Raw genomic sequence first — 16,968 nt, 5'->3', positions numbered from 1 at the left:
CACTTCTCTATATACTAAGTGGTAACTGAAATCAACTACTGTAACATCTCCAAGTGCTTCTTTATCTAAAATATGAGACAAAAGAACTTTCTTTATAGGATTGTTGTGAAGACCAAATGAAATTATACATGACCAGTAATCAACAAACAAAAAGAAAACAGCTGCTGTCCAGTTGATTCTAACTCATGGTCACCCCATGTGTTTCAGAGTAGAACTGTGCTCAAAAGGCTGTGATCTTTCAGAAGTAGATCACCAGGACTTTCTTCTGAGGTGCCTCTGAGTGGATTTGAATTGCCATCTTTTAGTTAGCAGATAAGTGCTTAACCATTTGTGCCACCCAAGGACTAGTAATAATAAGAATAACAAATACTTACTATATGTCACACACTGTCTTAACTATTTTCTACCTTCTAACTCATTTTATTCTCACAAAAGCTCAGTGATATAGGTGTTCATATGAGTATTATTATCACCCTCATTCCCACTTTTGCTGATAAGGGAACTGAGGCAGAAAGAGTTTAAGTGACTTGCCTAAAGTCACACAGCTTATAAGTGGTGGGGCTATAATTATTAACCAGGCATCCTGGCTTTGGAGCCAGAGATCCTAACTACAGGACTAGATAGATACATTATCACCTGATTTCATAAGCAGTCATCAACTCTCACCTTCTGATATCCTGTCCAAGGACAGCTCTCCTGTATTGTACACTTCCCATACTGATTTCTCCTCTTTGTCAGTTCTTTCCACTCATAACCTATATAGTGCAATTTAGAATGCAAGCATTCACTCTTACATTTCTCTTTATATATGTAAGTCTTGCCTTAAACATAAACTCTTGAGGCAAGTATTATAACTCATACTTAGTATTCTTCTTAGCAATAGTTTAGGACCCAAACATCAGTAAGCTCTCAATAAATACTTGTTGAGTGATTGGTTAGTACTGAAAGAAAGAACAACTACAGAGAGATTTGCATGAGACCAGGTCACTCCTACTGAAGATTTCACATTAGCAAAAGTGCGGTCAACAATGTAGAGTTCCACTTGTGGGAGCATCACTAAAGTGCTCACGAAAGAAGAGGCAATGTGTTGCAATGAGTGATGAAGAATGCCCTAATTTTCTTCTTTCGGCTATTAGTGTGATGATTGCTTTCACAGTAAAAGACAGAGTTAATTTAAGTATGACTTTGTAGAATAAAAAGTTTTTTGTTTCTTTTAAAAATAAAGGTTAGGCTACTGTAGAAGAATATTCATTGACCTAGGTGCTTATATTACCCAGAAAGTAATGGTTGGTGCATATAAAGCAGCTTGAGAAAAAAAAATTCAATGAACTACTGTTATTTTTTAAAACAATATAATAGATCTAGAAAGAAAAGTTTAGGAACCGATTCTACAATAAAAGTCCAAGTGCACCACTTTGAAAGTAACAGTTGGAAAATACCAGTTCTCTAATGTAATTATTTGTTTAAATATTTTTAAAAACTGAAGCCACAAAGAAATGCTTAAAATTCAATTCAGAGAAAGGAATAAAGTCCAAAATGGATCTTAGGAAAATATTTTTTTTTTAAATATCATTTGAAAGAAAATGACTGCCACAAAATTTACATTTTTTAGCTTAAAAAATATTTCATTGAAAGCACTTGTCTTATTGTAGTTACCAATAACCAAATGGATTCCAAAAAGCAAGTGGCAGTTTTAAAATCAAATGTAACCTTAATTACATTTATTCATTCATTTATTCAACTTGTAGACATCTACTAAGTACTATGCAAGGGAATCTGCAATAATGTGGAGATGAAAGAAGACCATTTCCTACTTGAAAGAAGCTAGAAACCTACTCATTATTGCAACTATATTGCAAAGTGTGATGAGAAATATAGAGATTCAAAATCCTTTGGATGTTTAGAGGAAGAAGATGTCTCTTTTCCCTTTACGCAAGAGTACAGAAAAGACCTCATAAAGACAGTGGTGTTTGAATTGTTACTAAGGAATAGGTAGCATTTCAACAAATGGTACTAGAAGGCGGGAGGATATCCTGGATCATAGGAATAGAAAAGCAAAAGAGGCAGAAAACATTTAAAGTGTATACATGTAGAGATACAGCAAGGATTATTTGAAAAGGAAGTTGAGAAACACACTGTGAAGGTCTTGAAATCCAGAGTTAAGACAAAAGGGTAATACTGAAAGATTTTAGTAAGAAACTAATATATTTAGTTTTGTAATTTAGGAAGATTAACATGATAGTAATATAAAATAACTGGAAGGGGAAGAGACTGAGTAGAAAAATCATTTAAAGGGTTATATCAGTCAGAGAGAGGAGCCCTGATGGTGCAGTCGTTAAACCCATGGCAGCTAACTGAAAAGTTGACAATTTGAACCCACCAGCAGCTTCACTGGAGAAAAGGCTGGTGATCTTCTTCCATAAACATTACAGCCTAGGAAATTCTATGGCGCAGTTCTATTCTGTCCTATTAAGTTGCTATCAGTAGGAACTGATTTGATGGCACAAAATAGCAATCAGTCAGGGCAGGCTAGGATGGCTAGGATATTGCATAAACCCAAATACAAAAGTTTCAGTAGACTAAACCAACAAAGACTTATTTCTTGTTCCTGTTCCAGCTGCATCTTGGGTCCATGGGGGGCACTCATCCATATCTTCCTCACTCAGATACCCATCTGAAAGATCATGTCTTCAAACCATGGTGAACTGCAAACTGGCTTTTAAAGTACTCAGTCTAAAAGTAACGTATATCACTTCTGTTCATATTGCATTGACCATGTCATCGACTATGTCTAACTTCAGTGGGTGGACAAGTACAATCCTACTATATGACCAGAAGGAGAACCGAAAATATCCATGAATAGCACCAATGACTACCCCAAAGAGTGGTTGTAATAGTTCAGGTGAAAGGTAATGAACCTGTAAGAGGTAGGAATGGAAAGAAATAAGAGAATATAAGACATACTGTAGAAATAGAATCAAGGTTTTGTCAATTGATATAAAATGGGAGGAAAGAAAAGGATCTAGTATGACTATAAGGCTTTATGCCTGGAAGACTGATGGTGCCCTTAGCAGAAATTTGGAAAGAAGAGTAAAAAGAGTGAATTTCCAGGGTGGTGCAGCAAAAATGGATTAAGTCAAAGAGAGAATGTTCTTGCTCTATTTAGACTGTTACTCCATAAGTCCTGCCAAATAAGTACTGGCAAGGACATATGAGTAAACATACCCAAGGAACAGTTGAAAATTAGGAGCTCAAGCTCCACAAGAGGTCAAGTAGGGAAGTAAGAGATTTTGGAGTCCTTGACATAAAAGTAATATTCTAATCTATGGGCTTAGATGAAATTCCAAATTTCACATCATGATTGACCTGGTCATATTTTTGAGCCAATAGAGAGAATGCTGATTTTATTTTACTGGCTTCATAGTCCTAGAAAAAAATAAAATACTGATGGCAAAAATAATGTAGATTAGAAATTACAACAGGAATAAGGGACACAACTATTTTGTAAGTATTAAAATGGGTAATAGTTACGAATTGTGAATCCTTCCGGAGTCTTTTGTTAATACAGTCTTAATGCTTTTGTATCTCACTCCTAAAAGGTCAGAGTATAAATAAAAGTGAAGACTGTTGATCTCCATTAGAATAATTAAGAAGTACATATTTAAAGATGATCCTCTGCAAAGCATTATAACAATTTTTGAGTTTTTAAAAAGAGAGGGGGACATCTACCTTAACTGGCATAACACAGTTTATAAAGAACATGTTCTACATTCTACTTTGGTGAGTAGTACTGGGGTCTTAAAAGCTTGTAAGCAACCATCTAAGATACATCACTGGTTCCCCTGCACCACCCTCCCCCTCTCCCATTCTGAAATAAGGGAGAATGAAGAAAACCAAAGACACAAGGGAAATATTAGTCCAAATGACTGATGGACCACAAGTTCTACAGCCTTCAATAGGCTGAGTCCAAAATAACTAGATCGAGTGTGGCTGTGACCACCAACTGCTCCGACAGGGGTCAAAATAGAGGGTCCCAGACAGAGCTGGAGAAAAATGTAGAACAAAATTCAAACTCACAAAAAACGACCAGACTTACTGGTCTGATGGAGACTAGAGACACCCGAGAGCATGGCCCCTGGACACCATTTAATTCAGTACTGAAGTCACTCCTGATGTTCACCTTTCAGCCAAAGATTAGGCAGGCCCATTCAACAAATAATAATACAAATAGGTTAACCACATAGACAAGACTAAATGGGCACACCAGCCCAGGGGCAAGGACAAGGGGGCAGGAGGGGACAGGAAAACTCGAAGAATGGAAACGAGGAACCCAAGGTCAAGAATGAGAGAGTGCTGAGGCATTGCAGGTTTGGCAACCAATGCCATAATACAATATGTGTATTAGTTGTTAATGAGAAACTAATTTGCTCTGTAAACCTTCACCAAAAAAAAAAAAAATCAAACCCATTTCCATTGAGTCGATTCTAACTCATAAGGACCCTATAGGACAGAGTAGAATTGCTCCACAGGGTTTCCAAGGAGTGGCTGGTGGATTCGAACTGCTGACCTTTCGGTTAGCAGCCAAACACTTAACCACGGTACCACCAGGGCCCCCTTTATCTAAAGCACAATAAAAAAGATAAAATTATTATTTTTTTTAAAGAGAGATTTCTTTTCCCTTTGCCTTATCATGTACAGGCATGAACTTTTGGTAAAGGCTGACTAAGGTGAATCCTTTATGAAGATTTTCAAGCATATATCCTGAACAAAGATTTCAGCTCACAGAAACTTTTTACTTGCCTACTGAGGTAAAGTGATCAATTAGTCAATCAACACACATTCCGTGTGTGTACATGTGTGCAGACATGTGTGTGTATGCTAGAGAGAGAGTGATATGGGGAGGCGGGGAGGACCCGGTCACAGTTTAAATGTATTTTTTTACCAAGAAAAGAGTTTGAAGACCACTGCTCTAGAGGAGTGAGGTGAGAGGAGGGGGGTTGGTGTGTTGACCAGAAAGATGGCATGTGCAATTCCATAGAGAATTCTTTCACCACTTTAATATTAGTGACATACAAATATCAGCTATGGAGCCCATTTCACACTTCTATTTCAATAACCATAGAACATTCTCAGTCCATTAAAATCTACCAGGTCTTTGTGTCCTTCTGCTCTCAACTTCACCATCTTAAGCTTAGTTAATGATTTATACTCAAAACTATACTTAGAAGATGAATGTATTCAAGCTGGATGTCAACTTTAATCAGATTCAGCATATAGCCACTTAATTCTCCATTTCATTTTGTCTTTGTTAGCAGAGCTTAAGTGCACTGGGATTTGTCTCACAGCCCTACCAAGAAAACTACAACATTGTATCTGCTGAATACTAAAACATCTTTTCAACTCTGGGTTTTACCACTATACTGAATATTTCTATGTGGTCTTTATCTACTCCAAAAGTGGGGAACTTATCTTAGAGAAAGAATTATTAATGAAAAAGGAGCATAAAAATTCAAAATGTGGCCTATAATACCTTTTATTAAACAAGGCACAATATTAGTATTAAAAAATGGTTATGTATGCAGTATCTGACTGTAATTTTGGATTGCTCTAGGTTCAAAAAGAAATAAGATAATCGAGACCTAAAGGAGAGTCCATCTTTGTCCTCCAATCCCTGTTCCCTCCATCAAAAACTTTTTAAAGAAATTCAGAACAAACTCAAAGTTAAGGAAACGTGAAGTGTTGTGAAAAGATGCTATTTCATCTTTGAAGCCCAACACTCCACCCCACCTGCCCTCACACACACACACACACAAACATAAATTCTGACATATACCCACATTCAATCTTCAAGAAGAGGAGATTTTATGAGAAATAATATAAAAATGATAGAAGTATAAGTTATAAATCAGTTGGACCATGAAAAAGTCAGTCAGACTTGCTTACTAGTGAAGGACCAATAGAGAGTCTCAGTCCAATAGAAAAAAGGCAAGGAAGAACATGGCAGAGAAAGGAACAAGAAGCCTCTGCCCCATTTCTAATAACAGGACTTAAACATTGTTGGACATTGTCATGGACTGAATTGTGTCCGAAAAATATGTATATAATTTGGCTAGGCTACAATTCCCAGTATTGTGTGATTGTCCACCATTTTGTCATGTGATGTGATTTTTTTGTGTTGTAAATCTTATCTCAGTGATGTTAATGAGATGGGATTAGTGGCAGTTACGTTAATGAGGCGGGATTCGATCTAGAAGATTAGGTTTTGTCTTAAACCAATCTCTTTTGAGATATAAAAGACAGAAGGGAGCAGAGAGACAGTGAGGCCTCAAACCACCAAGAAAGCAGTGCCAGAAGCACAGCGTGTCCTTTGGACTCAGGGTTCCTGCGTGAAGCTCCTAGACCAAGGCAAGATTGATGACAAGGACCTTTCCTCAGAGCTGACAGAGAAAGAACGGAGAAAGAAGGCCTTTCTCTGGAGCCGGTGCCCTGAATTTGGACTTCTAGCTTCCTAGGCTGTGAGAGAATAAATTTCTGTTTGTTAAAGCCATCCACTTGTGGTACTTCTGTTATAGCAGCACTAGATAACCAAGACAGACAAGCAGAACAAGACGTGCAGTAAGAAAACATTTATGTGAAAACCTAACTGAAAGAATAAGCCATGTATTTCTACATGAGAATATGTATGTATGTAAATACACAGACCTAATAACTGAAGAGCGAGCCCTGGGGGAGCAACAGCTAAGCTCACAGCTGTAACCGAAAGGTTGGCAGTTCGAACCCACCAGCAGCTCCATGGAAGAAAAGATCTGGCACCGTGCTCCCATAGAGATTTACAATCTAGAAAATATTATGATGCAGTTCTACTTCTCTCACAGGGGGGTCTCTATGAGTCAGAATTGACTTGAAGACACCTAACAACAATAATCGATGAATTAAGAAAGTGGTTTTCTCTGGGTAGAGCTTTAGGAATGAGAATGCTATGCTTATATATTTTACAACCAAAATATATTTTTATATGATTTTTGTGAACACAGATAAATACCTTAAAAATATGTTGTGAGACTCAAGCAAGTGTATTCCATAAAAGGCTTGCTGCTGTTTTTTCTGGTTAAATGATTCTTACCTCTAAAAGAAGATGTAACTGTATAAAGAGTAATTTCAACTGGCTTGGTGTGAAGGGGTGGTTCACTGGTAGTGATTCACGTAAAGTACCTGCTGGGAAAGAAACACTTTCATGAGCTGCACCTACAACTCTACAGGGCAGGTGGGGGCACCCTAGCCATCTGTGCACTGAGCTTTTACTAACATCTAAGAGTATAAGTTTTTCATAGAAGGGACTAGGAAGAATGCTGCGTGCAGGTTCAGTTTGCTACATGGGAGGGATTTTTATCTTAGGTACACTTTTCTAAATTATTAATTGATAATTCAAATGATACATAAAATACAAAGCTTTCAGGTTACTTTAAAAACTGCAGTGCAGAATCTTTCTCCTTCTCCCTCTTAGTCATTGTCATCATTGTAAGTAGTTCAAACGCATTGGAATCGAACATTAATGAACATTTTAATAAAGAATGATTTTGGAAAGAGAAAAAGTTAATTTCTGTTGTCAGTATTTCTGATAAGGACAAATGAAACACCATGTTAATGGAGATACTTATATGTGTGAAAAGAAGCTTTTAAAAGGCTAGCACTGGGATAGAAAGAAATCAAATTAAGGGGAATAGCTAGACTCGTGCAGGAGAAAGATGTGGCTTTCTGCTTCCATAAAGATGTACAGCCTTGGAAACCCTATGAGGGCTGTTCCACTCTGTCCTATAGGGTTGCTATGAGTCAGAACTGACTTAACAGCAATGGGCTTGGTTTTTTGGGATTTTTTAGCTAGATTCTTAGAGGAGATAACACATTTTTCATAGATTTTTTTGAATGTTTTCTTTTGCCATTATGGCTAAGCACAGATAGTTGTTGTTGTTAGGTGCCACTGAGTCACTTCCAACTCATAGTAACCCTATGTACAACAGAATGAAACACTGCCTGGTCTTGTGCCATCCTCATGACCGTTTTTATACTTGAGCCTTTTGTTGCAGGCACTGTCAGTCCATCTCATTGAGGGTTTTCCTCTTTTTTGCTGACCCTCACTTTCCCAAGCATAATGTCTTTCTCCAGGGACTGGTCCCTCCTGATAACATGTCCAAAGAATGTAAGACGAAGTATTGCCATCCTTGCTTCTAAGGAGCATTCTGGCTGTATTTCTTCCAAGACACATCTGTTCCTTCTTTTGGCAGTCCATGGTATATTCAATATTCTTTGCCAACACCATAATTCAAAGGTGTCAATTCTTCTTCTATCTTCCTTATTCATTGTCCAGCTTTCGCATACATATGCACATGAGGCAACTGAAAACACCATGGCTTGGGTCAGGTGCACCTTAGTCTTTAAAGTGACATCTTTGCTTTTTAACACTTTAAAGAGATCTTTTGCAACAGATTTCCCCAATGCATTGTTTGATTTCCTGACTGCTGCTTCCATGGGCATTTATTGTGAATCCAAGTAAAATGAAATCCTTGACAACTTCAAACCTTTCTCCATTTATCATGTTACTTACTGGTCCAGTTGTTAGGATTTTTGTTTGCTTTATGTTGAGGTGTAATCCATACTGAAGGCTGTGGTCTTTGATCTTTATCAGTAAATGCTTCAAGTCCTCTTCACTTTTTGGAAGCAAAATTGTATCATCTGCATAACTCAGGTTGTCAATATGTCTTCCGCCAATCCCGATGCCCCATTCTTCTTTACATCGTCCAGCTTCTCAGATTATTTGCTCAGCATATAGATTAAGTATGGTGAAAGGATACAACCCTGATGCACACCTTTCCTGACTTTAAACCACGCAGCATCCCTTTGTTCTGTTCAAACGACTGCCTCTTGGTCTATGTACGGGTTCCTCATGAGCACAATTAAGTGTTCTGGAACCTTGTGCTTTCTACACTTACCCAGTCCTCTTGAAGCTAAGAGAGGCCATATGGCTAGTTCCAGACAAGAAAAATGTATGTGGGAGGAATAAGTAAGATTCTGCATGAAGCTCTGAAGTGCCACTTCCATCCTCCTCTCTTCCTCTATTGCAGCAACAATGGAAGTCATTTGCTGAACTGAAGACATGACAAGAGGTGGGGAACCAGAAATCCTGAATCACAGGATGCACCTACATCGGACATTGCATGAAGTGTTATGTTGGAGTCCCTGGGTGATGCAAATGATTAACACACTCAGCTGCTAACCAAAAGGTTGAAGGTTCAAGTCTACTCAGAGGTGCCTTAGAAGAAAGGCCTGGCATTCGACTTCCGAAAACTTTATGGAGCAGAGTCCTACTCTGACACACATGGGGTGGTCGTGAACCAGAACTGACTCAATGGCAATTACTAGCTTTTGGTTTGGTTTGGTTTTTAGTATTAAGCTATTGAGATTTCAGGGATTATCTGTTCCCGAAGCATGTCCTACACTGATCATACTAGCAAAGTAGATTAGTTATTGAGTTGTTAAAAGAATTATGACTTAGATTGAGATCAGTAAGAAAGCACATCACAGAATTTACATTTGAAATACTTATTCATCTGATTATTCTCTCATTTCTATCTCCATTCTTTCTGTATTCAATACATTGGATGCACCTTTCTCCCTTTTAAAATATCTGACAAAAAAAATGCCACTTCAGTGTCCCACTTTCAACTTCTGGAAGTAAATGCTATAAAGTGGATTTAAACAGCTCTTACTTTTTTTTTTACTTTTAGTCGCCATTTCAGAAATTATTTTGTTTTTGTTTAACTTAGCTGTTGCCAACTTTAAAAAGGAGGGATTATCTTAGTCCAATATTTCCTCAAATTCAAACATTACTTTCCACACCTACTGATAATTATGATACTATATAAGATGTTCTAATAAGTTTGAACACAGCAGATAAAATATAATGGGTTTTAAGCTTTTAAGCGTCCCTGCTAAGGTACAGTTGTTCAAAGAAGCAGAATGAAGGTGTTCAAAGTCTCTCATTGTGTTGTTGTTGTTTTTCTTTTTGTTCTTTTCTTTACACTCAAGACTTGGTCTTCTTCTGGTCTCTCTCGTTCTCTCCTGTACTAGTGCTTCATACTCTCTCAATTTCTCTCTCCTAACATAACAGGTCAAGGACAGATGTCAAAGTGCAAAGACAATGGGTATAGATTGAATTGCTGAAGAGCTAACCCAAGTATCTGTGAATATGGCCTTGTTTAGAAATAGGGTGTTTGAAGACGTTATCAGTTAATATAAGATCATAGTGGAGTAGAATGAGCCCTAATCCAATACAAACTGTGTCTTTATAGGCGAGGAGAAGAGACGTAGAGACAGAGAGACACGGTAGTAACAAGAATAACAAATATTTACTATATACCATGTAAACACAAAGGCAGAGATTGTAATGCCAAGCAGAGCTGGCTATCATCAGAAGCTTGGCAAGAGAGATGGGACAGATTCTTCCTCCGAGCCCTCAGACAGAATAAACAGGGCCAACACCCGAATTTTGGACTTTTAGCCTCCAGACCGTGAGACCATAAACTTAGGTTCTTATAAGCCAACCACTTGGTGGAACTTTGTTACGGAAGCCTGGGGAACTAATACAGCACCTTAAAGTTATTTTTTGTCTTATTTATTTATTCAGTAAGTATTATGTTTAGTACCATCTATGTAAGAGGCACTTATTAAGCACTGAGGATACGGTTGTAAATAAACTGAGAGCCCTGTCTTGCCAGAACTTGGGCTTTAGGAAGAAGCACAAAAGCTAACACACAAACATAGTTAAGTGGAAAGAGGGTTGGACTAGGGATGTATGGTTCAAATATGCATACAGAAAACAGGATAATTCAAACTAGTCTAGAGGCCTGGAAGCACCTCCTGCAGGAAGTATATAAATGCAAACCTGACCAACTGGCATAAGTTGATTATGTTACTAGAGGGATGTTTGAGACAGGAACAACAGTATGAGCCCCAGATCAGAACTGAGAGAGAATGTGACATGTGCCATAAATCCAGGGTAGTTGAGAGTGGCTACAGCGTAGATTATAATTTAAAAAGTAAAATGTGGTGAGACATGAGGCTGGAGAGAAAGGCAAAGGCCAGATCATGAACTACCTTATAAATGAGATGATCGTATAATTCGTCATCCAAACCAGGCCACTTCTGATAATAAAAGGGGACACCATTAATAATTATGTTGGGGCAGCAGGTGTAAACAGGGCTGTCAGATACTAACTGGGATGTATGGCTCCGTGACTTATAAACCCCATAAATGAAGCTTGCATTTTATACTAAGGTCAATCGGATGCAATTTGTAGCAATTTATCTAAAGGAGTAGCTCCATACTATTGTATTTTATAAAACTTGCTCTAGCTGAAGTGTAACAAACAAATGGGGGAAGGGTAAATTGGAAGCAGGGAGATCCATTAAAAAACCATTATGATGACTTCTAGGTGTGAGATGATGGTTGCCTGAACAACTGTAATGGTTGTGAGCCTGCAAGGAAATTGATGAAGTTGTATCAGGTTGAACCATATGAAATTGTTGCTACTCACTGGTTTTTTTACCTACAGAAATGGAAGTTTTGTAAGTTTCAACTATTAGATTGCAAGAAACAGGATGATTTTACTTCTTTGCTCAGTGTGTGCTAGGCAAAATAGCAATTTAAAACATTACCTGATCTGTGCTGTTTTTCTCCCATGTGACCAATACTGGCTGAATCTTAGAATATGGGGGCATCCATTATTGCTGGGGCTCAGGGTTTGGGGGGTGAGGAGGACAGGACCAGCAAATGAAGATCCCAAATCTATGGTTTCTAAATAAAACAGGTTCGAGTTCAGGTGAGAGACAGTTGGAATATTTTAAAGCAGAAAATTGACTCTCAAAATGAACAAGGTCCTCCACAATCTACCACCAGCATTCCTAAACTAGCCTAGTACCTGGATCACTGAGAACAAAAGAGCTGACAGAGATGGGAGGGGGAACGTCAAACATATGGGGGTCCCCTCAGGATTTCGAGATGAGGAGCGCAGACTTTAAGATAACCTGGGTCAGCCACTTACTGAGTGTAACTGTTGTCAAGTCATTTAATCTTTGTCTTTGTGACTCAGATTCCTCACCTACAAAATGGGAACAGTATTATCTACATCATTGTGTTGTTTTGAGAATTAAATGAGTTAATATATTTCAAGCATTTCTAATAGTACTTGGCAAATATCAACCACTATATAATTGTTGGATGATATTGGTGTTTCTGTTGTTGTTAAGAGTGTTATTATTATCAAGATTGATTGACACAGATTATTGTACACTGAAGTTTACAAGGAAACCCTGGTGGCGCAGCAGTTAAGAGCTACGGTTGCTAACCAAGAGGTCAGCAGTTCGAATCCACCAAGTGCTCTTTGGAAACCATATGGGTCAGTTCTACTCTGTCCTATAGAGTCGCTATGAGTCGGAATGGACTCAACGGCAACAGATTTAAAGTTTACAAAGTACCCGTTACCGTCGATTCTGACTCACAGTGACCCGAGAGGGCAGAGTCGAACTGCCCCATAGGGTTAAACAAGATTGCTACCTCTAGTTATTAGGAGAACAGTTGAGTGTATATGGCTTATGCATAAATAGGCACAAGCAGGGAACCAACCCAGAACAAAAATCTCCATGAGTTCCCTCATGATTCTCAAAAGAGGAGGCAGAAGAAAATACCCAGAACTCTTGTGGAACCATCACTGAGGAAACAAAATGTAAGTCATCTCACTTGCTAGAGACCAACAGAGAGCAACGTAAAGTGACCAGCATCAGAAGAAAGCAATGTCAGATGGAAGGTAAGGTTGAAGCGACAGCTGAGTTTACTGTGGGGAAACTGAATGTGTACCAGGAAAGATTTCTGATCTCCACTAGTTGAAGCAATAGCAGTATACTACCAATTTTGATACATTCAACCAGGACCAAAATGCACACTTCCCAGTCCCGATACAATGATTTTATGTATGTTCCCTCCTGCGCCCAGATTCTATAAAATGAGAAAGAGTATCAGGTCACACCTTGAACTGACTTGGTTTTAACTGGAAAAATGACCTAAAAATTACCAGATTGAACTGAAATTACCTGAAAACATTTAGATTAAGTTGTTTGTATTAGGGAAACTGGCAACTGGGAGTCATAGGCTAACTTCTATATTAATACCAGTTACCAATCAAGTCAATTTCGACTCAGGGCAACCTCATGTGTGTCAGAGTAGGGCTGTGCTCCATAGGATTTTCAATGGCTGATTTTTCAGAAACAGATCACCAGGCCTTTCTTCCAGGGCATCTCTGGGTGGACTTGAGCCTCCAACCTTTGGGTTTGCAGTAAGAAGAGTAACCATTTGCACCACTCAGGTCCTCCAAGCTCCATCCTAGAAATTAATGGGGTTTTTTTGCACAATACTGTGAATATTATATTTGTTACAAGTGACTGTTGGATATAATAAAAAAAATCAAGAAAATAAAGGATTAGGAAGGCTACCAGGTTTCTGGTTGGACAATGGCTTGTGTGGTAATGGCTTTTCTAGACAGTGCTTATTGGAGGAGAGCTAGTACAGGACAGGAAGATGATAAATTCAATTTGGGACAATAAATATGAAAGTTCTAGCTTCCAACATTCCTTTATTTCTATTTTATTAATTCTAACTCCTTTTCAGATAGTTTAACTTTTTGTAGATTTTTATGATAAAATGTATTAAGCTATCAGATAAACATAACCATTACTAGAATGCAGATATATGGACATTCATTCTACCAAGTGTGTGTTTCTGATATTTTAAAATCTAATACAGAATTCCAACTTCACCAAATTTAAAGAGAAGTTTAGAAATTTACAGTAATAATACTATTTGGTGAACATCATCATTTAGAGAAAATAATTACAACATGTACTTACTTCCAAACCTTTCACTCACAGAAAAATGATAATGAAACTCTAACCTATCTATCACAATGGGTTGACCCATACCACTCTACAACAAGGAGTTTGAACGAAAGAGGATAAAGAGAAGAAATGAGGAATAGTAAGAAGGCCAAAACAAAAAAAGACAAATATAGGGGTAGAGTAAAATAAAGAGAAAAATAAACCCACTGCCATCGATTCCAACACATAGCAACCCTATAGGACAGAGTAGAACTGCCCCATACAGTTTTCAAGGAGCGCGTGGTAGATTCGAACTGCTGACCTTTTGGTTAGCAGCTGTAGCACTTAATTACTATGCCACCACGGTTTCCAAAGAGAATAATAGATGTAAGAAAATAAAATAACACTCAAGATTACTTTGTACACATTCATTAATAGGGTTGTGGTGGAATTAAAATTCCATGCTGAAGAACTAGTACTGATGTCAGGCTCTTCTCACACCTTAAGGACTAAATATAATATATAAATTCTGAAGTAAGCAAGGGGAGCCTCTTTCTCCATTGAGGTTAATAGGCCACATATAAAGCAAATAAAATTTAATTTAGTTTTTGTGTAAGAGAGAAAGTAAAAGATAAAATGCCTTTTTAAATTGAGATCACGGAACAAACTTTTAAACAGCTACGAAAAATAAGGTAAAATACACTTCTCTATGTACATATTACAACTTTTCAAGGCACACCACCAATTTCTGGTGGTGAAATGACGGGACTTTTTGTTCTCTTTTTCCTAGATTTTCTAATTTCTCCTACAACAAACATATGCTGATTCAATAATTAATTTTTTAAAAAGAGGAATGGGCTACAGTTTCACATTCTATTTTTTTTTTGGGCGGGGGAGAGGGTTTATTTTGGAGCAAGAAGAGGAGCTTAGCCCACTATGTAACTGTGGAAATGGAAAGGCATCCAAAACAAGTAAAATGAAAGAAAAAAAGAACAAGAACCAGGTGAGGAGGAGAAGAGAAGAGAGAATAGCAAATCCAAATGTGAAGATAACAGGGGAGCAGAAAAGGCAACAAGCCTCACTTATCTTAAGCTTTATGGGCTTTTAAAGCTTCCATTTCCCAAAAATCTACCTTGTCAAGTCCACTCTTACCATCTGCACCATGATCTACCCAAAACATTTCCTTTAAAACAGGAAAGATCCAGCTTGAAGGGCCAATGGGTTTCAATTTTGTTTGGTAAAACTTCAAACGTAAAGGAAATTAGGTAGGGAGGATACGACTCACCTTTAGCCCTAAGTTCATAGACTGATCTTGAAGCCACGGCTGCCATGACCCAAACAGCTTCTCAGAGTTGTAAGTTGCCCTCCAGACTTTCCAATGTCCACAATGTTTGAGAAACATCACCCTATAGGAAAGAACCTTGGGACTCTAAGCAACTAGATTATACCTTTTAAAAGTAATCATTGGAAAAAGTCGAAACACCTATGAGGGAGGGAAGACTTGAAATGCCAGTTATTCTCCAAAAGCATAACAGAGTAGTGAGATCTTTTAGTTTATAGTACTCAATTGACATGTCCAACTATGAGAGCACTGCATACTCCAGTTCACAAGTAGCCACATAGCTAGTCATAGATTCATATATTTGTAGCTCAGTGACCCAAATACCAATGGCTTCAGTTGCTATAATTACTATCCACATTTAGCATTTTCTGTGATTATTACATTTATTTTATACCACCGACAAACTCAATGAATGGAAATATGAATTAATAAAATTGAAGTCTATCAAAAATTTGCCAAGGACTTTAAAATTTGCTGCTCCATTCCAATATCCCAATTAGCTTATCAGGCTTTTTGGTTACCTATTATACTGACCAGCTGGGCCCATAAGGCCACTCATGAAACTTGTCATGAGAAGCAAGACTATCATCACCATAGGAGACTGATGGAGACAAACTGGGACTTGCAGCAAAGAAGGAGGGTGGCACAGCAGTCAGATAATAAACAACCACGGCCAACATGTCGATAACCAAGCATTAGGAACACATGCAATTAAATTTCAGTGAAAATTATATTTAGGTATTTTAAAAGAACTGACCAATTAATTATATTATACATCGTATTTAAGAAATAGAGAGCAGCCAAGTTGTCCCTCATCATATATACTTGATGGACTACAGCCAAATAACTGAGCTTACATTATTCTCTCACAAGGAACAATTACAGTTTTCACTACAAATATCCAAATAAAGACTTGGGTTTTATATCTTGGCCTCAAAGGTCCATTTTTAAAACTCTGAATAACTGGCAGCCTACCCACCTGCATAAACATCATTCCAAATTGTGATACAATTCTTGTCAGACAATGTATTTCACACTGTTTAAGTAATACTTCCATAGAGCGGAGTTATATAAGACGCCGCAAAGTTTACCTGCAGAGAAGCACACTTCAATAGTTTTCACACAGCATGAAGGCATTTATCATTATTCAAATATAGAAAATAGGAAAGGCTCTGATGTTTTTGACATTATAACTGGCTTGTAGTAAACTTCCATTAAGCAGTGTTCAGTGGGCTGTACTTATCCTACACAATTGGAAGACATCTCTCATACTGTTCCATAAAATACTAAGAGGATCAGAAATGCTCAGGGTAGCATTCCTTCCTTAGTTCTTACCCTGTGCTCTTTTTAACTCTTTAAAGGCAACCACAGACTAATCTAAAAAAACAAGTTAACAATTAAAAGGGGGAAAATTTATATGTAGTATATATGTATGTGTGTATACATATTTTTTTTTAAGAAAAGCAATATTTTTTCCATTAGCTTGTCTGCATTTTTATGTGAATGCCTGAGTGAAATGTTTACAAAATGTTTAGACAGAGGCAAATACATGTTGATTTTCAGAACCTGGATAAATATTGAATACATAGCAATGGTATTAAGGCAAAGTTACATGTGAACCCAAAGTATACAAAATCAGACCCACTGTCCTTCCATCTCAACCTCATCTCTATCACTTGGTAAGGTCTACCAGCAACTCACTC

The 16,968-nt window shown here is 37.7% G+C and overlaps 1 protein-coding gene across 2 annotated transcripts in view; it reads right to left on the bottom strand.

Annotated features, from left to right (window-relative positions):
- Positions 1-16,968, bottom strand: part of LAMA2 (laminin subunit alpha 2) — a 717,179-nt gene that overhangs the window by 668,074 nt on the left and 32,137 nt on the right. Inside the window, exon 1 of one of the 2 annotated variants that reach the window (XM_049901136.1) lies at positions 15,209-16,732. The exons of the other annotated variant lie outside the window; for it this stretch is intronic. Coding sequence (XP_049757093.1) covers positions 15,209-15,254 — 46 coding nt within the window. The 5' untranslated portion in view covers positions 15,255-16,732. Of the gene's footprint in view, positions 1-15,208; positions 16,733-16,968 lie in introns of those variants that run through there. 2 annotated transcript variants of the gene reach the window in all.

Source organism: Elephas maximus, chromosome 1 (assembly GCF_024166365.1).
Source record: "Elephas maximus indicus isolate mEleMax1 chromosome 1, mEleMax1 primary haplotype, whole genome shotgun sequence".
In the NCBI taxonomy this organism is placed as follows: domain Eukaryota; kingdom Metazoa; phylum Chordata; class Mammalia; order Proboscidea; family Elephantidae; genus Elephas; species Elephas maximus.
Note: the sequence above shows the minus strand (reverse complement) of the source record. Positions and strands in the feature narration are given on the sequence as shown.